The following is a 26,361-nucleotide window of genomic DNA, read 5'->3' on the forward strand; positions in this document are numbered from 1 at the left end:
CTTGTAATGAATAATAATAAGATGTAATGAAATACTGGCCTGTACAGTGTTACAGCGAAGCTAACCACATATTGTGTTGGCACGCTCGCATAACTTCTGTATTATCACATCGTCACAAACACATAGTGGTGACGCTTCCTTGAAGTTGAAACTCATAAGGTCAATAGGCTTTAACAGTTGTTCCCCTTTTCAACAATCCCACTCAGTCTAAAATATATTTCAATACTAAAATTCAAAAGTGCGACTTTAATAGTTTTTCTCAAGTAATGTTTGACTGTAGTAGTGTTGCAACAAGCAGAGTTGACCCACAGATCTGTAAAGGGGACACCAAAAGTGTTTGGTTTCCCAGCTATAAAAGGCCAGCTGGGAGCGCTTGAGAGCTTTTGGAGGCCCAGCGTTTAGGTTTGTTTTCCAACTGAGACGCTTTGGTTGTGGCACTCCCATTAGGAATATTTAAAGAAAACTCCTCTAAGGTCTTTGCCATAGCTGTTGATGTTATGTCAATGGTTCCAGCTTCCTGTCCACCTCCACTCTTTTTGTTCCACTAAACAAAGGTGTAAATCCGAAGCCCCTGAGAACAGTCGTCTCTCCCGTTCACTCTATCACTGCAGCAGAAGCAGGAAAGACAGAGCCTGAGGTTTGGTCCTTAGTGGGACGCGATGCTGTCAGGGTATCAGGTGAGAGCTCGTACTGAGCCCCCCACCACCTCACCCCCACCCTCACTCCCACAGACACTCCACATCTCACTTAACCAGTTCTGACACAATGCCAATTCCACAGTGGGTGGCGCACACAGCTTCATTCATAGACATGGCAGCGGGGCCGCCGATCAGCATCCAGACTCTCTGCTCTTGTCTGCTCACCTCTCGCCGTCACGCCGCATCAGGTCGCACGCAACGGCGGTCACTTTTCAGATGTTATTGTTATTTTATGAGGGGACCTGGCATTTTGCGACGGTTTCGTCAAGCGGGCGTCATTTGAAGTTGGCCCGTCAGGATGTCTCTCAGCGGTATTACGACTGATTGAAAAGCAGATGACCTGAAACTATAAGCCTCGACATACGGGGGGGGGGGGGGGGATGGATAGGTGCAGCCGTTAACCCGGTCGCCGCCGAGTTTAAGCGCTTACTTCAATGAAACTGCGGCGGAGCTCCTGAGGGCTCAGGCAAACAATTTACAGAACGGAGCCAGACCTAACTGAAAAACCACGTCTGCAGCAGGTACAGCCGCTGTATGGTTCCATTGTTGCCTCTGAAAAAAGCCGAACAGGAACTGCGAAGCAATCATAAAGCATGCAGGGAAGCAATTTCTTTCTCTTATTCAAGTGAAAAATGATTCCGTGCTGTCACAAAAGACTCCCTAACAAGGTGCTTTAAACTCTCTGGCAGTGCATTGCTGCAGGGTGTCAAAGAGTGGATAAGCTATAAATGAAGCTTAAACTCAAAAGTCTGTTTCTGGTAATAGCAGCGTTTCGTTCCCTCTCCAGTGTGCTTTTGATGTGGAGCTCAGATTAACAGGGTTAAATCGTCCTCCTCACTGTCGCAGAGTAACAACACGGGCATAATGAGCAGGTTGTTGACAACAAGAGCACTTCTTTTAGGTGACTGATTATCTGTTCTTTTGTGCAGGTATGAGAATTCAACCTCCTTCACGCACACCTCCGAGGACCGTTGTGTGTTATACAAAAAATAAAATAATAAATAGGGCCATGCAATCTGCGGTGACAATAGAGGAATATCTAAACGCTGAGGAATGTTCCTCTCATCTCCTCCTAATCCTCCATGATGCGATCCTGGCCGTTTACGGTCGAGTGGCCGAGGAGGCGCAAGGTGGCAAGCGATCCAAGAGCCCCGCCGCTCTCTGGAGAGCGGTCTGGCACGGCGGAGAGATGTGCAGGTTGAACGGGTCGATCCCTCGGAGTAAATGAGGCCGACTGTTTGGGCTTCCATTATCGGCCCGCGCGTCCCGAGACCCGGGGACGAGAGCAAAAGGCAAGGATCGTAAAGTCGTGGCTGCTCTTTGATACATAGTGGACAGTAATCAGAGCTCAGCGTTTTCTCGCCCTTTCTGGAAATAAACTCAGTGGACCATTGCCTGTTCTTACAGCAAACCTACTGTGCGTCTGCAATACCAGCTCTAAAGTTTCACGCTCAGCAGGATTTCAGTCCTGGATGTTTTAGAATTTCTATTGGAGTTAAAACAATGAAATTGTGCTCAGACTTTAGCTCTCTGGAGTCTTGGATTGCATCCGACATTCCACACTAACATGCTATTTAGTACGCTGTACTGGACACTGTGCCGGCATAGATATCCCACAATGCAATGCAGACGTGTTTGTTACAGACAATGGCGGACAGCAATGTAACGTCAATAACGCTGTAATGTCAGTACGAGTATCTGGTTCTACTTTGCTGGTCGTACAATATCTTTCAAACTAGTTCAGACTTTATGATTCTCACAAAAACGTTGTTTGGTCACTCGAGATTGGCACGGGTTCCCATGGTTACGCATCTCCAGCTCGCAAGTATAGTCTCTCAGGAAGTGACGTGGTTATTACAGTTCAGTGCGTCCAACAAGATTCATACTACTATTTGTTCACACAAAAGAATGATGAACAATGCGATTGTACACACGGGCGACCGTGGCTAAGTGGAGAGCAGGGCTGCAATCAGAGGATCGACGGTTCAATCCCCGGCTCTGCTAGTTGCATGTCAATGTGTCCTTGAGCAAGACACTTAACCCCTAAAATTACTCCCGTAGCTGTGCCTACGGTGTGATAGTCTGAATTATAAGTCGCTTTGGATAAAAGCGTCTGCTAAATGACTGTAATGTAATGTTCAGTATGAAGTACATAGTGTGTGATTTTGGACGTAGCGTTGTTGATACACAAGCTTTTCCGAGTTACGTGCTTGTCTCGTTTTTAGCTGTTGGTATACAATGGAGAATAACTTAAATGAGTTTTTTCTTCCTGTGAATGTTGCCACAGAAACCCAGTTCGTAATACAGCAAATACATAAACACAGCAATACTTCCTTACAGATATTAACTTAATGCCACTTTAATTTATTGTTGAAGTACTACCGACTATACTTCTGTTCTTGAAACTGACTGACACATACAATGAGTCAATTTAATGACAATTACGTGCATACAAATCCAGTCGTCAATAACACCAGAAGACACAACCTGTAATTACTTTCATTCTGAGTACAAAAACATTTCTCCACTCAATCTCCTATTGACGGATCTGATTCCTTTATGTGACAGAGTAAACCGTGAATACATTAGTACAAAACCCGTACCGGTCGCTAACATCCACCCAGCTCCCAGATGTCACAATTAGGAACACCACGAAAGGTCAGCTCAGATCTCGGCCCGCGTTACAATATTGAAAATCAAATCTACTGTAAAGATCCAGCCGGCGCCCAGATCTAGGGAAGGTCGCCGGAGCGCCACCGATTTCAGGAAGAAAGCTCAGCCGCGCAGCACGAAGAGAGTCAAGGTCAGGCCTCCGGGGCGTCTGCAAAGGACACACACCTGTGACGGGGGTTGCAGCGTGATCCGGGGGGGGGGGGGGGCTGCGGGATGATTGGCAGGAAATGTCAGGCGCAACGTGTCAGCCCCACGCAGACACACAGATGATGAGAGCGGAGGGCAGGCTCACGAGCAAAAAGGAAGAGAGCGTCATCTTCAGAGAGTTACGTCCTCCTTCTAAAGTCTCTCAAAGATTAGGCCGCGACGCGGCTCACACCTTAAAGTCTTTTGTGCTCCGAGTGAGAGTAAGGAACTATCTCCTGACCCATCGCCCCCGATGTGCACGACTTAAAAAGTAGCTTTGCCTTCCTTTTTTCCTTCTGTTATCATTATTTTCCCCAAATACAAGGATTAGTCAGGGTCACCGTTTTTTTCCCCCCCACATGCTTGTATTCCACAGAAGGATATGCACAACCTTCTGGGCTGCACACCGCTGGGGCCTGAGCCAGGGTCAGATATCTCAGAGGGGGGAAGGCAGACTGAAGACCATCCGCTGCATTTTAATTACAGTGAATGTGTTTTGTTTGACCTTGAGAGAGTGCTTCGTCCTGATTTATTGAAGTCAGGGTTTTTTATTTCTCTCTGAATCTTTAAGCTGAACCTGGACGTATTTTGTTAAGCAATACATCCCTGCGCTGTTTTGCTCTGCATTTAAAGCAGCATTCGTCACAGGTGACATTCATCGGCGAGGTGGAAACAAATGCAAAGAACCGCCGACATGTTCTTCATTACCTCGGTCGGCTTTCGTGAATCTCAACTATGTTCCTCTCCCCGGTTCTCAGGGCGGTGCTCACATGGCCCACCCGGAGGACGAGCTGGAGCGCCTGACCAAGAAGATGCTGTTTGACATGGACAACCCGCCGTCCGAGGAATATTTTGGTAAGAAAGATGGCTCACACACACACACACACACACACACACACACACACACACACACACACACACACACACACACACATGGTTAGCTTTAGCCTTTTTCACAGCAGGCGTAAATAATGAAATGATAAATAATAAAATGGCCGGTAACAATCACTGAACTCACCGGAACACTTGAATAGAACGGGAACTGCGTTAATGTTGTAAGTAACTCCTGTGCTTTTCCTATCATAATGACCTGTGGCAGTTTAACCCCTAATGCAAATGGTTAAAGCTAGGGTTGGTAATCTTGAGAAACTAGCAAGGGTATGCTAAATTTAAAAAATCTTTCAACTGAAGAGCCCAACCATGAAGTTAGCTAGTAGCGCTAGCTCCAACAGTTGCTAAATCCAGCAAGAACGTCGCCAAGTCGGCAACACCGACAGGGCATTTGATTTATTGATTGCTGTCGGGATGTGATGAGAATTTTAACGAAAGTATCAAAAATGTTTTTGAAGAAGATTACCTCTATACACAGAAAAATAATGGTTCTTAAATGGTTCTGCTGTGGCATCACTCCGAAGAACCATTTTTGGCACCTTTATTTTTCTGTGTGTAGCTTTAAGTTTATTATTTTAAGAGTAATGGGGCGGGGCAGCTAGCTGTTCACACCGGGCATATTAGCGTTTGCTAGTTTTAGCATCTGGCTAGCATTCTGTTTGATGCTAGGTGCTACGTGTCTGAGGGCTAGAAAGGAGGGCCGTATCTGTATACGCTAACTTTATTGAACATTTCTATTTCCTCAAGTGAATTTTGGAATGAAAGCAAAATACTACATCATGCTTGGCTGCTTTCTTCTTGCTACTAAGAAACATTTTCTAGCTAGTAAGACCAATTTTAGCATCAGAATATCAATAAAGTAAAGCTGCTCACCTAACACCTAAGAGCTTCAGCAATTAGTGATGAAGCATATACCGTACATAAAATTATATAAATTAAATGGAGTTTTTAATTCCTGTCTGAGCCTTTCAGTTTAGACACTGTCTTTGCTACATTACAGCGTTTACACTTGTTTAGCTAACCAGTCACAGATCTACAGCAGCCGAAGCATGTTAGATAATTATGCATCTTTTCATATTGGCAGAGCATGCAGTATTTTCAGAATATACATTTTTATTTGCCCTTAATTAACAGTATTTTTAATTACAAGATGTCCAGTGTTGAACATTGAGAAACAGTTATAAAGATTTAAAACCACTGTTATAAATACGGTATCGTGATAGGTTCCTTTTCCTTGTGCCCGTTATGCTTCACATATCGTAGTAATATGCTTATGTATTTGAATGTCATGTACCGGGGGTTGCTCCTTGAGTCAAACGCTGAGGCTCATAGTCTACCAAGCAAAAGATCATTACTGCTATAAGTGGTCCTATATCGCCTGCTGTCAGCTTCTCTGTCACAACGACGTGGCATTCATAGGTGAGAGTAGCACAGTATCCTTTTTGATACATTAACCCCCCTGAACCTCAAGCAGTTTTTTTTTGTTTTTGTTTTTTTTTACTCCTGGTGGCTTTCTTTTTCACTGCATTATAGACGTCCTGCACCTCTATGGAAACGGCACAATCATGGCTAAAAGCAGAAAGAACTCAAACATGTATTTTGTGCAGTATAACACCATTACCATGCCATACATCATAAAAAAGTTAAAATACACAAGTTGAATATTTTTTTGACTGTGGAATCTTTATATCCAGCATTTTTCCAAGTGACCACAAGTGTTTCCAATGTAGGAGAAAAAGAAGAATGTTCCACCTGCAATATATATTGAACTATTCACATTTGTACAACTTCTTCTTACATCCTCTCTGCCCTCTCCTCGATGCACTGTGTCCTGAAACCTGCAGTCGAAGTTTCACTGAAACTTTTTGTCACTTGACTGTTGGTCTCAGTCAATCACAGCTTCCCAGTTGCGCTGAGGAGCGCATCATTTAAATGGTTCATTTGGGCCAATATTTTAAATGACACGTGTAGAATGAAGTGATTTTGATGAAATATCACATTTTAAAGCTCCGATTTGGTTTTGTTTTCTGATGGAAGCTTTCATCACACATGATGTGTTCAAGGACTGTCAGAAAGATGAAAATCTGATGGAAACGTTACTTTTCACACCTTCTGGCTATGATAAACGGTGTAGTTTTGGCGATTGTTTAAAAAAGACATGCTTTTCGATCCTGCCGGCGGGTTTTGGGGGTTCAGAAGAAGGAGCTCTGAGCACATTAGTGCAGGAAGTATGATCTCATTAGTCACTTTTCACTGTGACATTGTGTGTCTAAAAGGAAAAAAACAAACAATCTGGAGAAATGTGTCCTAAACTACTGGTTTCGCTTCAAAAACCCGAAGCCATGCCACATTTAGGAATAAGGTTTCCTAGATTAGCCCTCCCGATGGGCCACAAAGTTAGTTTTGCCTCAAAAGAACAATTGTTTTTTGGGATATGGCTCGAGGCCATGGAGTGCAGCGCAGGTGTATATGATGCAGACAAGGTTAACCTATTCTCTGTGTTTCTTATCTGTTGATTTCCAAGTGTAGACACAGCAGCATATCTAGCAGTCTGGGAAGCAGTCCTCCAGGTAGTCTCAAAACGATATCAGTGCGATCAAAGGATGAGGCGCGACTCCTGCTCGGGGTATAATGACAATGAGAGATAAAGACTTTGGACAGATGAAACATCCTGATTTTGATAAAACTCTATCTTGTTTGATTGTCCAGCGTTTTCTTTATTTTTTATTACACAATTTCTTTCCTATTTTTTTCTTCCTGAAGCACTTCATATTTAATTTTGTTCTTTTAAAAATATATATATATATAACTGCCAGGATTAAACCAAATACCAATTTCAATATTATTTTGCAAAAATAGGATTCAAAAGAGACGGCTCCTGTGCATTTATATTTTGTTTCTGTTTTTCCACCCTCTGTAACCTCCGCTGCCAGCGAGTGCCATCCCTCTGCAGCTCTCTCCTCTAGCCTTTAATCCCCTTTGCCCTGGAATTAATTCCCATGCCCATTAGATACCTCACTCAATACATTCAATAGGACTCTGGAGCAGGCTTTATATCAGCACATAATCGCACAGCGCACCACGATAGCATGTGTAGGTGTATTATAGCTGCAGGGACATGTATTTAACTGGAATTAAGGGATATTCGGCTTCACGTTGGTACGCGCTGATGTAAAGACCTTAATTGGTCCACATTAGACATAGGTCAAACGGATCTGCTGGCTTAAAGCAAAGTGCAGTCATTTTTTACAGAGGAACGGCCCTCAAAGCCTCGCTGGCCTCATTTTTATGTATTTTTTTGGTGTGTTCCGTGACGCGGTCCTGGCTTGAACTCCTCTGCTATACCATTCACGCGGTTCGACCAACTATAAGACCGAGTGGCTGAGGGCTAGCGACAAAACAAGGACATGCAAGTTGAGAAATGGGTCATATGTGAGCTGAGGTAGCCAGAACGAGTTAGGGATAGCGTGCGCGTCCCCGGCTGACAGCGGCTGGCTGTTGCTGGAGTGTGGAGTGGAGGGAGGGGGGGATGGGGGGATGGGAGGGGGTCATCGTGTGGTTAAACAAGGCGACAGCTGACTTCACTGAGAGATAGAGAGGGGATGAGGGCCTGAGATTGAGGTGACCACGGGGACTCATTAGGAGAGGGTATCAAGCACAGGCACATGCCGTTCTGCAAGTCCACAGAGCCCCCGTCCTCCCCCGCCGAGTACTGTACATAGAGCTGCCACTGTAACTGTAAAATTGACTGTAGTCCGGCATGTCATGTGCTGTGTATCCATTGCTGTGGGATAATCAGTCCCAGAGCATGAGCCTTTTGTAATTACGAAGAATATAATAGCACACAAGCCTCATCTTTTCTTCATGTTTTTGGTAGGATACAGGGGGGAAAAGGGCTAGCAGTTATTGAAACCCTGCGGCTAGTAATTAACAAGATTAATCAAAGTGGGGCTGCGATCTCTAGCGCGCCACTGGACTGGATGGCCGTCTTCCTATAGCTGCAGAGTTTTTTTTTTAGTTTTTTTATCGGCGGTCGCTAACGTCTTTGATGAGCCTCTTATCTGAAACTGCTGCATTGAGTTTCCATTGGTCCAGGGGGGGTTAATTGAATCGAATTAACGTTACACAAGGAAACTTTTTTTTTTAGTCGATTCAACGGAGCTCCGGCGCCTAAGTTACGCAACATCATCATGCTTTTTTTAACTGCGAGTTGCACTGATGAAGACTTTGTTTTTGTAGTGAAACAGGCACATTAAAAAGCAGCCGTTCTCTAAATGCGAGCACCAAAAAAAACCTGAAAATGATTCCATATATAAAAGAAGGGCTTTTCTTGCGAGAAACTCTGTTCACAAGCCAGAAAATTCCTCCTGTGATTGAAGCGTCTTTGCAAAGCAACTGATTAGTCCTGATTTAGAGTTCCAGATTAGATTTGAGTAATCTGAAAGAGCCTTTTCTCCAAATGTCATCATCCGTCATCTTTAATCCACTTAGGTTGTGCGTAGGTGTACTGTGTTTGTGGAAATCTAATAAGACACAGCTACTCAGCTCGCGGTACACATGCCTTGGCGTTTGTGCATCAGAGGAACTTACAATATTTTGTCACCGCTGGATTTCTTGTCAACCAAAAAAACCAGGACATAAAGCTGAATAATTGAAAGGATGAGATGCCTTGCATTATTTACAATTAGTGATGATAATACTTATGCAGTGTAGTACATTCCGCCGCAGAGAATCTGTTTTTATTTCCCCTTTAATACCGAAGTTGAGAATTCCTTCATGCCATTCCCAGACTTTCAGTACTCCACTGTATCGAATTAAAGGAATTTTAATATCTAATCAATATTCATGCCATTTTCAAGTGAGATTTTTGAGCGGTGGCATAAATGTTTTTGTAATGTTGTCATCAGACAGCAGAGAGAGAGATAGTCGTTGGAAATAAGCGGAGGGATTCATTTGGGCATACTGTACTCCGCGCAGGACGCCGAGCTGTCGGGAAAGCCTCTTCCTCCTGGTTTGAGCCGGCCTTTGTTTTTATGATTAGAGCCGGAGAAGAAGAAAAAAAGGCAGGCTTTGCCATTTCCCCCTCATAATGTCGGCTGGAGGAGCCCTCATAATTTATAAGACACCTCGCATGAAATGTTCATGAGGAATCTTGGAAGAGATACAAATGGCAGCGGAGCTCCAGCAACAGTACAGGCCGGAGGAGTCTGGTGCGGATCAGCCAAGGTAATTGGGTCAGAAAAAAAGTTTAGGGTTCACACAGTGCGCTCTGGCGGAGCCGCCCGTGTTTTCTTTATAACCCAACTGAGCATCGCAACTTAATGTATTAATAGGCTTCCAGTTTAGACAGCTTTGTGCATTGTCTAAGATGCTCTGGTGGAACTCATTTGCATTTTACTGAGGTCGCCCTCAGCAACCTCTTAGGAGTTTGCTTTTAGATGTGCCTCTACATGTCATAACAAGTGGGATGTGTGTCAGAGTAAAACCTTTCTGCTGGCTTAAAAAGACGCCCCCCCCCCCCCCCCCCCCCCCACCCCGCTTCCCCACCACGCTCCACCTCCACAGTCTTTGAATGCCTTTGGCCAACCATCTCCCCCAACTACAGCTAACTGTTTCTGTTTAGTGCATGAAGACGTACCTTTAAAGTCATGCTCTTGTAAACACGCACACAATGGGATAATACGTTTAAATTTAGAGACATTTTCATCCATAAAATGCAGCACAAAGTACTTTAAAGTTGTTTTTTAAAAAGGTCTTTCAAGTTGTAAATTCTTAAGATTTTCATGAATTCAAACCCTTGTTTTTTATACAATTAATGGTCTGCATTTTGTCAGCAATAGCCTGTCTATATTTTTGCATTAATTACCTCCCTATATAGTAGTTTTCATCAGAAGTGGCGCAGTCCGCCATTCCCGCCCTGAATTCAAATTGCTATTATTGTGCAAAACTTTGTCCAAGAGATTCATAGGAATGCAATCCAGCATTACTGTTTTTAGTTTATTGTCACTGATGTCAGCCTCACTGTTCACTGTTCTCCTATACAGCTGTGTCTGAGTTAATGCTCAAGCTAACCCAACACTTCCTGCTGCAGCTGCTTCACATTAAAAGCATTCAACTGGCGAAACAAAGGGATGGCTTTCTCCAAAACACAACAGCACATGTAGCATGAAATCCGATCACGGTGGCTATTTGAATTGACTGACACCTTCATTAAAACAATGTGGCGTTATTCGGCTCTGCAAACAGATGCAACACTTTCTCATGAATTTCTCTGAGTCCACCATGTTGCACGGCCATGTTTCTACAGTAGCCCAGAACGGACAAACCAAACACTGGGGCTAGAAATGGCCTTTTGTGGGGCGTGTTTTACGTCACCTGAAGGCCCTGACACGCTTACAATGTGAGCGGAGGGGTACTCAGTTGATTGCAATCTGCTACTTCACCACTAGATGGCACTAAATCCTACATACTGTCACGTTTAACAAAAAAAAAAGTACAATAAGGAAAAAAACTATACAATAAGTGCACTTTGTTCACTATATGTACTTTATTGCAACACATTATTAGAAAAAAACAATGGAATAACTATCCTTTACCCCCAATGTGATTAGTCGATTTTTGTTTGAAGGGCCTTTGAGAAGATTTCCTCCAATCACAGCAGCTATTGCCTCTTTGTTGCACCACGCTGCACTCCGTGTGTGTGTATATATGTTGCAGCTACACTATGAGACAGAGGAGCATAATGCTGCTGGAAGGAGGTCAGCGACCACCCAGGGGCAGGGGGGAGGGGGTCATATGAGGCAGTCTGGTGACATGGCAACTACTCTAAATCCCATGCATCACTATGCCATCTACAGTGGATTATAATGTACGACTGCAAAAAAACAGATTATACAACACAATGGCCACGGATGATCCATCATAGCTGTGGTTTTTTAACAGCAATGCCGTGTGTGTCAGTGTGAGACTGCGGATTTGACTTCCAAGACCTTTTTTTTTTTTTTCTTATGTAAATTGATTTGAAATCTATAAATTTGTCAGAAATTCTACAAAAACCTCCATGTCATCTCTTTAAACCGTCTATAATTCCGATCTTTTATGAATGAGATCTTAGAAGCTTTTGCAATGTCATCATCTTGCTTGTCATTGGTCACATGACATTTTCAATGCTTCGTTTTATCTTGCTACTGTTTTGAGCGGCGAGGGCAGTTTTCATAAAACATGAACAGCCTTTTTATATTATTTTTATTCAGCATGGTTTATAGATCCTTGCTGCCATTTCTGTTCCCTCATTATCTCGTCCCGGCACCGCCACTGACCTCGCAACGCTGCTTTCTAGTTTCTCACCTGATGCATTGTGCCCGCATGGAGCTCCTCTTTCCCCGCGACAGACGCCCCGCTGAATTTTTTTTTTATGGCAGCGGTTCACGTGAGGTGACCACAACCCCCCCCACCCCTTTTCTCCCTCCCTCCCCCCGCCAGGCCCGGGCGCTTGCTATCCTGCCTCGTTAAGACAGCTTCACTGAGGCTTGCAAGATCAGCTGCCGTGCGAGCCCAGCTGAGGCTCCGGGGCGCTCACGTTGCTAGATTTCATTTGTGAGTGAGCGTTTGACCTCAGGAGCGAGTAGACACGCGGCACGCTCAACGCACGCCAACGCTTGTTTGCTCTGCACACACACGCACTCTCACCTGTTCCCTGCCTCTCTCTCTCTCTCACTCTCTCTCTCTCTCTCTCTCACTCTCTCTCTCTCTCTCACTCTCACTCTCACTCTCTCTCTCTCTCTCACTCTCTCTCTCTCTCTCACTCTCTCTCTCTCTCTCTCTCTCTCTCTCACTCTCACTCTCTCTCTCTCACTCTCACTCTCACTCTCTCTCTCTCTCTCTCTCTCTCTCTCTCTCACTCTCTCTCTCTCTCTCACTCTCACTCTCACTCTCTCACTCTCACTCTCACTCTCTCTCTCTCTCTCTCTCTCTCTCTCTCTCTCTCTCCCCCCATGCACCAGCCCCCTCTTCTGGCTTCCCGTTACCCCTCCACGTCGCTCCTGCCAACCTGCTTCTAAAACATGTAACCTACACTCTGTCCGTCCCCCCCGTCCCCCCCGCCTCGCTCCGCCGCCGCGGGCCCTGACAGGCCGAGCCGTAATGTTTAGTGGCACAGGCTGGCCTATCCTCCGTCCTCCACCGTCGCCGCAGCAGCTCTGCAGATTGCTGTTTGCTGACATTGGGAATGAGATTAAAGGCAAGGGGGATTGAAATACAGCGATGACAGCTATTTCTCTTGTCATACGAAAGGCGACTGAAGGCCACAGCATTGTCGGGGCTGCGCGGAGGGCAAACGGAAACAACAAAGTAGATAAACCTAGAGGGGGGGGATGAAGCGGCACACAAACCGTGGCCCCTCGGCGGCTCAGTAGCTGGCGGTTTGTCTCCTATAATGTGTTTGACTGAATTACTTCCTGCTGTTAACCACCCGCACACTTATTGTTTACGTCTTTAATGAAGTGTGAAGGAGTCATCATAACTTTGTACTTTTGTTCGGCCCATCTTTTTAAAGGCGTCACAATAAATAAATGCAGCATCAGTGGGAGGAAAAGCTTAATAATAAGCAAGATAATTAGCTTTGATCCATTCCTTTTAGCATTGTTGATATTGAAACAACACGTGCAGTAGTTGATTGTGTCTTTTGTGTTTTTTTACTATCAGATATTCAAATCCAAGAGCAAAAGTCCCAAAATGGATTTTGTGGTTCTTTTATTAGTTTTGGATAAGAAAGCTACAGTTTGCCGGCTTTGTCTTTGGGGTTTGCAAGGGTTGCACCAGCAGAATTGTATTCTTTAGTAACAGTGCGAAAAAGTTTGGTCTCCCACAAAAAAAAAAAGTTCCTTGCGATCCTCCTTTACATGCACGATCTTTGATTTCTGACGATGTAAGATCAAATTGAGCTGCAAGTGTGCTCCCTCTCTGCCTTTCATGCCGCTTCAATATCCCGGCGTGAAAAAACAAAGAAGGCAAAGACTGAGGGAAAATCTGAAGCGTTCTGCCACTCAACATCCCCCCGTTCCCAAACAACAGCGTCTCACTGCCACTACAAATACATTAGAAATCAATTATTTATGGAACAGAGTCAGGGCCTCTTTAATCTTTTCCTTTTATCCAATTAAATTGTCTAACCATTCTAAGCCTCCGCAGCTCACAGGGAATGTGCTTCTTTCTTAAAAAAAAGAGAGAGAAAAGAAGAAAAAGATTTTCTCTTCAGTCCTTTTGACTTTCGATGTAACAGAGAAGAGACACTTCTGAGGGTTGAGGAATGAAAAGGAAAGAAAGTGAGTAAAGTGTAAATGAACCCCCGCCCGCCCCGTCACCATTGCATTGGTTCTACAGGAACTATTTGAAGTTTCGATATTAAGACTCCGGTTCCATTCCCCCCTCGCGAGGGGACGCTGGGGAGCGGTGAGGCCTTTCATGATTCCTTTATGCCCAGCTGAAATAGTTCGAAAGTATTTGCGATCATCTCCATGGGGGGGTGAACGCAACGCCGCTTCAATTGCTGTCCTGTATTATTCAAGAAGCCAATTGAAGTAGCGTCGCGAAAATTGAAAATGCTCACTTCCGGCGCAGCCGCGTGAAATGATTGATGTCTCATTGTAAAACACCGCTGTCTGTTATCCTACAGAGGGACTGTCAGAGGAAACAAAAGAGAAGCTTTACATTCTTACACTTTGTGGATTCGTGTTGTCGCCCCACAATGAGAGACGATATAGACGAGGAAGAACGGAGCCCAATGTGTCGATGAATCAAAGACCTCGATTCTTTCAGTTCAAGTGCGATAACTTTAGTCTTAAGACGTTTGAAAATGTTTCAACAAAATGCAATTAATTGACAACAAAACCAATTGACGACCATTTGGATAGTTGATTAACCATTCAAGTGACTCATGAAGTGAAAATGCCAAACATTCTCAAGTTTTCTACCAGTGTAGAAATATACAATATTTGTGTTTTGGACCTACAGTCAGTCTGACATCACCTTGGGCTCGTGGATCATTTTAATAAGAGTTTTCCACAACTTTTTGATATGTGTAAGCATGTGAATGTTGGCTGTTTTTGTGGTTGTTCCTTGGTTCTCTGAGAGCCGGTCCAACCAAACAAGCACATAGGCGGACATTTTTCACCCTTTTCCTTTCCATAAAAAAATGAGCACTTTCATCGATAAGAAATATGATGATTAGCCTCAGCCCTAGTTTATGTTACTATTTTGCAATCTATCGCTTTTTTGTCATTCCACGCAGTGCCACACAGTTTGAACTTTCGCCAATCACAGCATTACTTACTGTCATTTACTTTGTGTCCTCCGTATCCCCATCGGAGCTCATCATCTACTCGGAAAAAAAGCGCTTGGCATGATGGGACACAGCGGCAGGGCCCTGGGATTAATCTAATTATCCATTTCCTGTCAAACCGTATAGAGCTGAAGGGATTTGTCGATCAATCGTTTAATCGATTGACAGAAAATTAATCTGCAAAGATTTTGGCAGAAGCAGGCCAAAAAGACTCGGCTGGTTCCAGCTTCTCTACTGTGAGATTGTTGCTGGTTTCCTGTACCTGTGTCTTAAACTGGATATCTTACATTATTATTTTGGCTTGGGGGTCAGATAATATGAAATTCTGATGGACATTTTGTAGTCTGAACGATCGATCAAGTCATCAAAGAAACGCTCCGGATGAATCGCAGCGTTGTGTCTGACGTGACATGCCATCCGGTTTTATTTACGTCGTCTCGGCGCCTTTAGACTCCGTCGGCCTTTAGAGCAATATTGAGGAGTAAGAACAGCGTAGAGTAACGTTGGAGGCCGACTGTAAACCGCCTCTCTGTTCCGTGTGAACTCACGTGTGTCTGTGCATACGCTATACATGCATCTGTGTTTGTATATACTCGTCTACATGTGTGGCATGTCTGGTGCAAAGAGGTGTGTGTGTGTGTGTGTGTGTGTGTGTGTGTGTGTGTGTGTGTGTGTGTGTGTGTGTGTGTGTGTGTGTGTGTGTGTGTGTGTGTGTGTGTGTGTGTGTGTGTGTGTGTGTGTGTGTGTGTGTGTGTGTGTGTGTGTGTGTGTGTGTGTGTGTGTGTGTGTGGTAGAAGCGTGCGTGCTGTACACACAGCCGCGCACAAATAGCTCCTGAGGGCCCTCGCGATCACAGACTGCCAAAAGGAAAAGGATTTCCGAGAGGTTTCCTTCCTCGCTATTTAAAGTGGGGGGCCCCCCCCGTGGGACATGTTTGGCATCCACTCACTGAAGATGGCCTGTGATCTGAAGCCACTAACAGGCTCGGCGTGCTCCCTCTCCGTCTCCCGCTCTCCCTCTCTCCCTTTCCCTTTCCCTCTGGCTCTCTGAAGTGATTACCCTGCTTGTGATTCCGCTGACACCCACATGTCCCCCCCGAGACGTGCCTTCACTAGTTTGTTTAATCTGCCTCCCTGTACAGTAGGTAACGCAGCCGTAATTGAGGTGTGGATAGAGCCGTGGGAGCAGATGAAAACCAATAGCAGGATTTTTTTCTGTAAGTCGCAGATGACAGCAGTTGCCGAATGAACGTACAAAAAAAAAAATGCTGCTGTGATAAGAATTCAGAATGTTAACAGCTAAACGTCTTCAACGGCAATCCGTCAGCCCTTTTGTTTCCCTAATGTGTCCCCAGTCAATAAGCGGCACAAATGCCGCCATTTCAACGAGCATTTCTTCCCGAAATCTTGCTGGAAAAGTTGCAACTGCCATTAGCAACTTCTCTCCACCGAGGCAAGAAAAAAGATAATGAGTTATCTGAGATTATGAACACCATTAGCGGGCCTCGCAGTCAAGCAGATATTTGATCTCAACAACACACCACTTCCAAAAGTTGCTCTGATACCTGAGACAGATTTCCGCTTGATGCCGCGTTTGAATTTCTCGATATGAAAAACAGCGAGTTGGAACTGTGTAAAATGCGAGCATCAGATACTATATCTCCCCCCCCTCCCCCCGGTTAGTGTCTCGCCTCTGTCTGTGACACGCTTGAACTGCTCCGTTCAGAACATACAGGGTGTCAATCATCGCTCCGAATCAGCCTTTAGATGAAGCCCAAAAAACCGATCCCATACAACTGAACTTGAATTAATTAAATATACTGTATCGTGCTTCCTCTGAGAGATTGCATCTGTCCTCAGATGTGTTAGGAAATAAAACATTCTCAGATATCTTTTTAAACCCTGTTATTGTAAGATACCAGTAATTAAATTGACAGTGTTATTAATTGGGTTGAAGATAACTTGCATTGAGTCGAGGACATCTTAAACTCAATTAAAGATATCTCCAACTCAATTAAAGATATCCAAATGCCATGTCCCGCAATATGCAATCAGGCTCTTTCTGGCGCAATAATATCAGTTCACTTGTGCCCCCTTTCTTCTTACAAAGACTTCGTTGTACTTCTAAAGTTTTCTTTTTTATCACTTCAAGGCCTTGATTTTGTTGAAATAGATGTCGCCCATGTCACACTTTGGCGAAGCGTTCGGTTTCTTTAATGTGGCATAATTATAGTATTTAATCCTTCCTTATCCGGCGCTTGAAATAGAAATGAAGATTAGGCACTTCTGACATCGTTTAAAGGGATGGCTCCACATTCTTTTGGGAGCGAGGTAGTGCGAGTGGATGCACGGGCAGCAGCCCGGCTTATAGATCCTCCTGGTGAGCCGAGCCGGCTATCGGACAGAAATGAACAGGAGTAAATGGAGGCAGGTAGCTACAACGTCTTCAACTAGTTCTAGATCTTAAATACATGATTAATCAGCAGGAAGTTCATCAGCAACTATGTTGATAATCAATTAGGCCCCAACTCTCTTATTAAATGCTCAACATGAACTATTTCCTTCTTCTCAAACGTTAAGATTGGATGTCTCTTCTCATTATTAAATTGAAAATTGAATTAATTTGTTTGTTTGTTTTTAACCGTTGATCAGAGGAAACGAACCATTTGCGGATGCCAACTAGAGCTTCCAGAACTTGTGATCGGCACCAAATGTTAATCATTTGATTGGAAAAATGAGATTTGCAAACTAGTGGATCATTTTTTGACCTCTGTCGGTGATGGCCACCGGTTTTAATCATTTCACTTTGGCGTGACGGATGGCTCTACGACGGATGGAAATACTACAGTACCCATGAGCCTCAGCTATTTGGAGACGAGGCCGGTTGAAGGTGCAAATCAGAGCTGCTGCACATTCAAAGTGTTAGATCTGCACTTGTAACAAAACATAGTTGTCAAATCAATCCAAAATTGACCTTGAATTTTATTTATTTCGGCAGTTACCGGCGCATATAATAGGATGTTAAGCTCTGTGATTGGATGTTTCTTACCGAGACACGCCTTCGGAGTCATAGTTAACTTCTCTCCTTGTGTTTTTGTTCACACACAGGCTTGTTACAATGTGATCACTGATGATTCAAACAGGAGCGATTGCTCCGACTCTGAGTCACTAACACAGTCTACGGGAGAGGAATGGGACTGTTATTACTCAAACAAGGGGCACATAAAACAGCTCCTCCTCGTACTCAACTTAATAAATAATCATGGAAATGAGCATTAGTTGTTTGCCCTCTTTGGCTCTCTTCGTATCATGAAACTATTCATGATGTCTCCGGGATAATAGATCAGTGATCTTTGCTATTGAAAGGATTATTTTGACATGATGTTGAGAAACATACAGTAAATCTCCGGCAAAGCCCGTTTCTCTTGACCCGGGACGCTTCCTATCAGGCTGTTTATTATGATCAGAGCATCAGCCAGTGCATGGAAAGAAAGTCACTCTTTACAGTAGCCTATACACGATTGGATATTTTTCTTTGATCTCGATGGTGTTTTCAGTGAGTGGACTGCGACTGTTGGTTCGCCGAAGAAATGTTCTCTGACCTCTGAATTATCTGTGGCTTTACACTGAATCTGTTCTCAGCCTCCCCGCCTCTTCCTCTCCCTCTCCCCAGGGCGCTGTGCCAGCTGTGGAGAGAACGTGGTGGGTGAAGGCACCGGCTGCACCGCCATGGACCAGGTCTTCCATGTCGACTGCTTCGTCTGCATGACCTGCAGCACCAAGCTGCGCGGCAAGCCTTTCTACGCTGTGGAGAAGAAGGCGTACTGTGAGCCTTGCTATATTGTAAGTCACTTTTTTTTTTTCTTCTCTGCCCCCCAACTAGCTTTTGGCTCACTCCGGTTACTTATGTGTCCGTTTTTCAAGCGGACACATTATGACATCAGGGGTGGGCGCATTGGCAGCCTTGTGCCTGGAATGTTCATAGATATTTTTTCTCCAGGCAACCACATTTCATTTCATCAAAGCCCGGCGTGCTTCCACCTCTCACCGCACACATCTTCATTTCCTCTTTTTCTGTTTCTTTGGCTTTGTTTTGTTTTCGGTCACCCAGTGAAACTGTCTTTCATCTTCCCCTGAAAGTGCTTTCTTAGAGTTACACAATTGACATACGGTTGAAGTACGTAGACATGAGAAGATGCTGGAAATAATGTAACTCACAAGATGAGTTACATTATTATATGAATGTGTTAGCAGCAGAGGTGGAACCAAGTCTCTGTTTTGCAAGTCACAAGTAAGTCTCAAGTCTTTTCACTCAAGTCCCAAGTCAAGACAGGCAAGTCCCAAATTATGTCCCAAGTCACGCAGGAAATTACGTTTCACGTCAAGAGCAACAAGTCCCGAGTCACATCCCAAGTCAAGACAGGTAAGTCCAAAGTCAAGTCTCAAGTCCCGACTGATAATGTATCAGTGTGGTGTTTACAGCTTGGTATGCTGCCCATAAGGAACCAATCATTGCAGGTTTAGACAATTGTGGCCTTTTGTTGACGTGGCAGCAGAGCCAAATGTTAACAGCAGCTATGAGATGAATGGCTTCAGAGTTGTCTTGGCGACCCACTACGTCCCTTTTTCTAGCCCATTTCTTCCCCCTGAACAATGATATCACAGATGCATTCATTGTCTTCTTATAATAGAGGATTTTCAGATATCTCTTCCTTGGTGAATTCGATGATAATGATATTGTTTTCACACGCACATCATTGAGTGAGCTGATGCATAACTATCTGGAGTTCCAGCTGATAAGCAGTCAGATATGGTTTGAATGCTATTTACTGAGTGTTAAAATCACGTTAGAGTCTAACATGGTATTAATTCTCTTTATGGATTACGTAACACAGGAGGTTCTGTCTCCTCTATTACCTCATCTTAACTTTTCTTAATCAGTCTTCTGGTCAACAGTTGACTAGACTGAATAAATGACTGACAGCGAGGTATCCCAGAAGGAGTCTTAATTTATCCGGTGTTACAGGACCGTGAGCTATTCTGCTGTCGCTATTTGTTGAGCAACACGCATGAAAGTATTTCCTTGCACAACACTGTCAGGGAAGACGCACCATCCTGCAAAACCGCAAGAAAAATAGTTTTGCAGAAGTTGTTTCCCTCATTCGATTTCTTAAGAATATGGTTGAGTTGTGTCTGGATGTGACACGGTGGAAGTTTCTTATTGTCAGCAAGATCGTGGGTAAGTTTGAAGGTCATTCCTGGAAGCTTAGGAGGGAAGTGGCTGTGCAATGCAAATGGCCCGTTTTGTGTCATGGATTTTACTGTAACTTTCACTCTGGTTTTCATTGAGAAATATGCGATGAGGCTGAGCAAATTAAGCCAGTTAGGAAAAATTATGAATAAAAGGATAACCTCCAATTTGTACTCATCAAAGTCTGTTTAAAGGTGTCAAGTAGCGCTACAACATAATGTGAACTAAGTTGTATGAAGATTAGAGCTGTCGCAGCAAGTGAAATATTGCAATGTAGTACCGGTATATAATATAAGCCAACTGCAGGGGATATCAAACACACCAGGTGCCAAGCTTCTATTCTTCACTGTCAGTGTTTCATCGTCTAATCACCATGGAGGAGGGGCGGGACGACGTCCAACCGTCACATTCAACATGTAGGCTGCAGGACGAATGAATACACACAGACGTGCTTCAGCTTTCCCTTCATCCAGAGCAAGAGCTCTACCGTGTGCCGACATTTTTACTTCTGCGTATAACCCGTATCATAGCAACCAGACGCAACCGAAGCGCCTCAGATGAAAAAATGTTCTGCGTTTAACAAGAGATGAGTTTAATTCGTTTTATAACTGTCATCTTTATTATTAAAAAAAACAACCATATACGTTTGAATGGCCTAATAACAGAGCGTACTTGTATTGCACTACAATCAGGATAAATAGCATTAATGAGCTAATCATTACCACCGCGACAACCATATAGAGACCTCGGTGTCCCCAGAGGGAGCCGTGTGAATGAATGTCCTCAAGTGATTCCACTTGAGTCAGCGTCGGTTTACTCGGGGGGGTGTGGAGATGGAAAGAAGTGGGCCGGCAGCTCAGGGTCGGGCCAAGTTGCATTGTGGGCAATGAAGGCACTAAGTTTTAACGAGGAAGAAGAACACGTGGCTTAAAAACAAAATCATCTCTGGCTCCGCTGCATCCATTTTGACTCTATTTTTCCAACAATGCACTTCTATAACAATGTTGTGTGGTAGGTATTTGCTGTGAGGAGGGATGAAGCATGTTTTCTGACCAGGGCAGCTTCAAAATAACTGAGTTGCTCTTTCGTAAAACCTTGCAATGATGATTATTTGCCCCAAAGAAATGGATTCAAACACACACCGATATTGTTGATTCCTCTGACACATCCACGATATTTCCCTCCACATGACTTGCAGGAAACGGCTCGATGTGCACTTTACCAGTAAAGTAAAACCAGTGGCAGGCCATCTCTTAAATCATCCCCTTTTCAGAGGCACTCACCGAGATTGTAGTTGTCTCGTCTGGAAGTTCTCCAACTCTTGATACACGCGCTAAAGAGGAGCGGGATAATTTAAGAACTTTATTTATGCATTTCATCAGCATAAATGTTCTTCTGGCACAAGATCAAAAGGATGGGGGAAATCTGAATTTCTTAATGAAAGTAATTTCTTCTTCTTTTATTCCCATCCTCAGGGTCATATGCCTCCGTACGATTAGAGAGTGAACGTGAGAGTTGAGTCTCTGCAGAGAAATGTCATATCCCACAGAGAACGAGGGGAACTTCAAGTTAGCCTCCGAGTCAGTCAGTCTAGGAATCTCTTCTTTTTTTTTTACTGCAGATTGTCATTCTCTTCTCCACCTGCAACATTATATCAGCAGCATCTTAAACCCCCATTGACCCTGTTTTATATCCTCCAACTGAACTTGGTTTGTTAACTTGGTAGAGTGGCTCTTTAAATTCAGATTTTATGTATTGAATCATAAAAATAACTAGGATGCTTAGAATTTGCATTGCTTTTTTGACTAATTCAATGTTATATGTGTACACGAAAAAACAGAAAAAGTAAAAACTACATTTAACTAGTTTATTTTAACTACACAATAGATGTTCATTATACACCGTATATGTTCATCCCATATAAAATACATGTATCTGTCCCCCTCTGGTTTTACACTGTAGAATGTCTTTCAGGTACAACAGGTGCCAGAGGAAACTCACTCGGTGTTGAATCTGTAGAACAGTATGCAAAAATCTATTAATCCCTTTGCCAGGAATTGCCGGAATACATTTGCGCACGCGAAGCTGATTGCCATCAAAAAAAAGTTGCCTGCCATGTATCAGAATCGGCGATCAGCGGCCCTCTTATCTGGGCTCAGACTTTACATATCATGTGGAACAATACCAGCATTGGTATTTCGCAAAACACACCTCCTCCGCCGGCTGATTTGCCTCGTTCAAACTGTTTGTGGACATATCGTTAATTCCTTTTTAGTAATGTGCAGGAGCTCACCCACATCCGTCATTGTCACCTGTGTACTTCCTGATTTGACAGCCCTGCTATCTCTCTCTGTGTCAGCAGCCTCAGTCACACCGCAAACAGCAGGGCAGTGATCACCCTTTGTCTTTGGCAGAGGACGTATCGCTGCTTATTTGAATACACGACCACAAACCCCACGTATGTCCGATTAATGTCTCGTTTTGCATGGAGTGCGCCGTAATCGTGCTAATGTGACATCGGGTCGCCATTGGGAAGTTTTTTTCATTTTTCCATTGTCTGATGTGTCTCAGCCTGAGGTGTCCACACAGCTTCCCCCATTCCTTGTTTGCACACATGAGACTCAAAGTATGAATCGGCGTGCAAACACCACCCAGCGAGCCGTCCGTCATTGTTACTGAGAGACAGCAGTTTTGACTTTTAGTGCCGCTAAGTGTTTTCCAAGAAAGCTCTCATGTGAAACCTTTTTTTCCCAGCGGATTCAAGGTATTGCTGCTGACTGTATGTGGGTTTTTTCTTATTTTTTATCTGTAAAACTGTAACAAATGAATCACGGGGCATCTGGAAATTCACAAAGAGCAGAGGAACCCAGTGGGGAGGGACGATGTAACAACAGTATTTAACCATAACAGCTAGTAATCGCTCTCGTAATTGAGGATCCAATAATGTGACATTTAGAATGTTGTCGTGTCACCCAAAACCTGAGGACCCTGGTTCACACTAAACCTTTGTAGACAGCCACAGATATCTAACTTAAATGCACATTAAGGTGCAGAAAGCTGAAGGTTCGGGGTGTCTTTTTTTCTTCTTTTTACATTCTTGAAGAACACAGTCAGAGCTCGATGAGAGCAGAGATAAGAGATGTAATACATTCAAGAAGAGTGCTCCACTTTAGAGGAAAAGTGCTGCAATTTGACAGGCCAAGAGCGCCGTGTGGTGTGTGATTACGTCCAGGTGGAGTGCTCTGTGGTTGGAATGAGAGAAACATGACTTAGAAATCTTTTCATGAAATTAAAACACATTCTAATGCATTTTATGATCTGCGGGGGTTTTTGTTCAGCACCTTTCGTTCAACGTATTAACATTCTATATTAACCTCATAAAATAATCGTTTCCGCTGTCGGTGGCGGAGGCCGCCATTCCTGCGCTGGATTCGTACAGGGATTCACAGGAAACAATTCTTCATGTATCCCTTTTTTTTTTTTTGCTCAAGCTCACTGTTTGTTCACTCTGATACAGCCGCACAATACCAATCTCAATAATCGCGGTCACAATTAATATTGACTTCTTGATTAAAACAACACAAGTTTGTTTGGCTGTTGCTCCTCTTTTGTATTTCTGACTAAGTCGCTGCTCAAAGAGTGTTTTATGCGGTATTAATCTGAACTTAGCTGCTGATGTTGGTAACCGCCGGCTTCGCCAATTCAACCAGGACGTAAACCTTCAGGACGTTTAACTTTAACGTTTCTACTCATGGGAGCTCGTTTCTTGCTATATTCACTGAACTGAAAATAGCTACGGCCGTATTCATGGCCTCATTTCTCAAAGCAAATGAAGTCATTGTGTCCCAGCAGTCATTATACCGTCTTAAGAATTCGATCCGAAACATCTATTTGAAATTATACTCTAAGAAATTTCATGTCTCATTTCTCTTTAGCCAGTCTCCATTGAACCAGGAGAGCATATTAGTGAACAGAGCTGAGAGCAACAAGGACTCTCCCTGCGTCTGATAGCTCAGCTGGTCTTTGAAGAAGTTCACTAGTGGGATTCGGTGTCACCGAGGTTAATTGCTTACACAGGCTGCAAAGCCTACTGTTCTTAGGTCCATTCGATGTCCTCCATACCGGCTTTGTTACCACTTCCTCACAAATTTCTGCAGCATTCCTTCAGCCAGGTTTACGCCCAAGATATTTGACTTTAAAACGTCTGCTGAGCCGCCCTTTGCTTCAGGGTGTTATGCAGGTAAACAGATTCAGTCAATCTGCTAAACTGACACCATAGAATGGTTAAAAAGGCTTCCCTGTTTGAGGCAGAGTTACATCCCCACTTTACTGTTTGTACTACCACTTCCCATGAATATAGATCATCCAAAGTGCAGCCGGTTTAAGTGTACCGTAATGAGACTGATGTAAGTAACACAAGGTCGCGTCAGGAGTGGAGCTTCCTATTGAGAGAGCAGTAATAAAAGAGATAGGGATTTGCCCACACAAAAAAAAAAAAAAAAAACGTAATCTATTTCTGCCTCTTTTGACAGAATTTCCGAGACCACCAAGGTCAGAGACGCCAAGTCGCTTGAATGTAATTACGTTCATTATCTGGTGTTGTACTTTGGCTCTGTTATTTAAAATAAATGGGCTTCGGTCTCATTGGCTGCGCTCCCCCGACACATTTTCCTTTCGGGGCCATTGTAAAGTGCAGGCGGCAGCCCCTGACCTGCCAGTCACCAGGAAACGTTCATGATTGACTGATGAGCTTTTAACCCCCCGTGTCTGTTTGTTCTGTCTTGTAGAGTGGCATTGTCACTCTCGCCCGCTCGCTCCATTCCTTTTTTTCTGTCTCAACTATCTGGCTGCTTTTCTTTTTCTTTTTTTTTTGTGAAATTAATTTTTACTCGCAGACCCACTTTTTGCAGCACAAACTCTTAATGTGGATTTCTATCGTCAGCAAGGACCCTCTTAAAGAAAGCCCCTTTTCTGTGGGACTCAATTTATTGACTTTGGTGCCTTTTTCCAAACAGGCACATTAGACACGTTGAGAAAATATTCCACATTTAGAGGCTTTTGTTAAAAGCATACTTTTTCTTTTTTATTGATTTATTCTCCTGACCACATTAGTCTTATTTTTAAATGTGTGATTCTACTTCATAAGTGTTTAAGAGAAGAAAATACAGAAATCTGCACCAGCCCGGTCATGTTTGATGCACATGTTGATGCAATTTAAAGTTACACAATTTAAAGTTACAATGCTACACTTATCTTATTCCTTACTGTCGATTCCCTAAATGCAAAAAGCAAAGAATGAACTGTGGGACTTTTATTTTGGGAGGCTCCAATGTTTGATTCATTTTGGGTGAGTTTTCCAGTGTATACAGATAAACAGACTACACCTCCCCTCAGAGACTTGGCGCCTCCCTCTCATATACAATGGGCTTTGATGGTGGGAGCAGTCCCAGCCAAAAAGAAGTGATTCTCAGAGACCGGAAAACAGCAATTCCACATTGCTTCCAAAGATTTAATTGATTTCCGTCATTTGGGTAAACTTGAACTGTCAGTCTGTGCAGGAGAAAATCCTGGGCACTAATCCAGTATGTTGAGGCAAGATGAAAGGGTTGACGTTGGGCTTTTTGATACCTGCTTTGTTCTCGGTAGCGTTGAACAGATTACTTGGGGGGTTTTCGTCACTATATACGAAGGACACTGTGCTTTTTAAATGTAAAATGTATATCCTGCAGAGGAACTCTGCACTTGCCAGCAGGTGCTGTATGTGGAACCATTGTGGAGTAGTTCAACTAGTTAAACAAGAAGTAGGGCTTCTGTTCTGATTTATAAAATATGTCAATATATTCATGTTTAATTGGAAAGTAACCATTCAGATGGCTACAGCAGAGTACACCTCTCCACCAACCTGAGTCAGTTGTAACACAGTTCTCACACCTGTCATACTGGGTCAGCACCTGGTCACAAGTTTCACAATCAACTATAAAACCTATTGCTGTATAACCAGGCAATGAAAATGATGGACAAATAAACAATGAGGCGGCACATTTTGGAAAAGCATAATATGTTCAGCTTTGAAAGCTTCATAAGCTTTTTCAACTTAAATTTTATTTCTAAATACCTAAAAGGTCATGTTACTTCCCTGCTTCATCAATTCATTACAAGCAGACGGCAATCTCCGGTTGTGCCGAGTGACGCCGATGCGGGAGTGTCTTCTTAAGACTTGCATTCTTTCTACTGACCATTTAGAGTCAAATAGACCATAAATCAGGGTATGCTTTAGGGCGGGCTACTGTGATTGACAGGTCACTGCTATCAGTCACTCCTCCG

General features: G+C 43.7%; 1 protein-coding gene across 1 annotated transcript in view; it reads left to right on the top strand.

Moving 5' to 3' along the window:
• Positions 1-26,361, top strand: part of lpp (LIM domain containing preferred translocation partner in lipoma) — a 136,288-nt gene that overhangs the window by 98,084 nt on the left and 11,843 nt on the right. Inside the window, 2 exon segments of the mRNA XM_076079139.1 lie at positions 4,316-4,412; positions 18,460-18,629. Of these exon segments, the coding sequence (XP_075935254.1) occupies positions 4,316-4,412; positions 18,460-18,629 (267 nt within the window).

The sequence above is a fragment of the Anarhichas minor genome, unplaced genomic scaffold (assembly GCF_050575085.1).
Source record: "Anarhichas minor isolate MPS153535 unplaced genomic scaffold, ASM5057508v1 ptg000071l, whole genome shotgun sequence".
In the NCBI taxonomy this organism is placed as follows: Eukaryota; Metazoa; Chordata; class Actinopteri; order Perciformes; family Anarhichadidae; genus Anarhichas; species Anarhichas minor.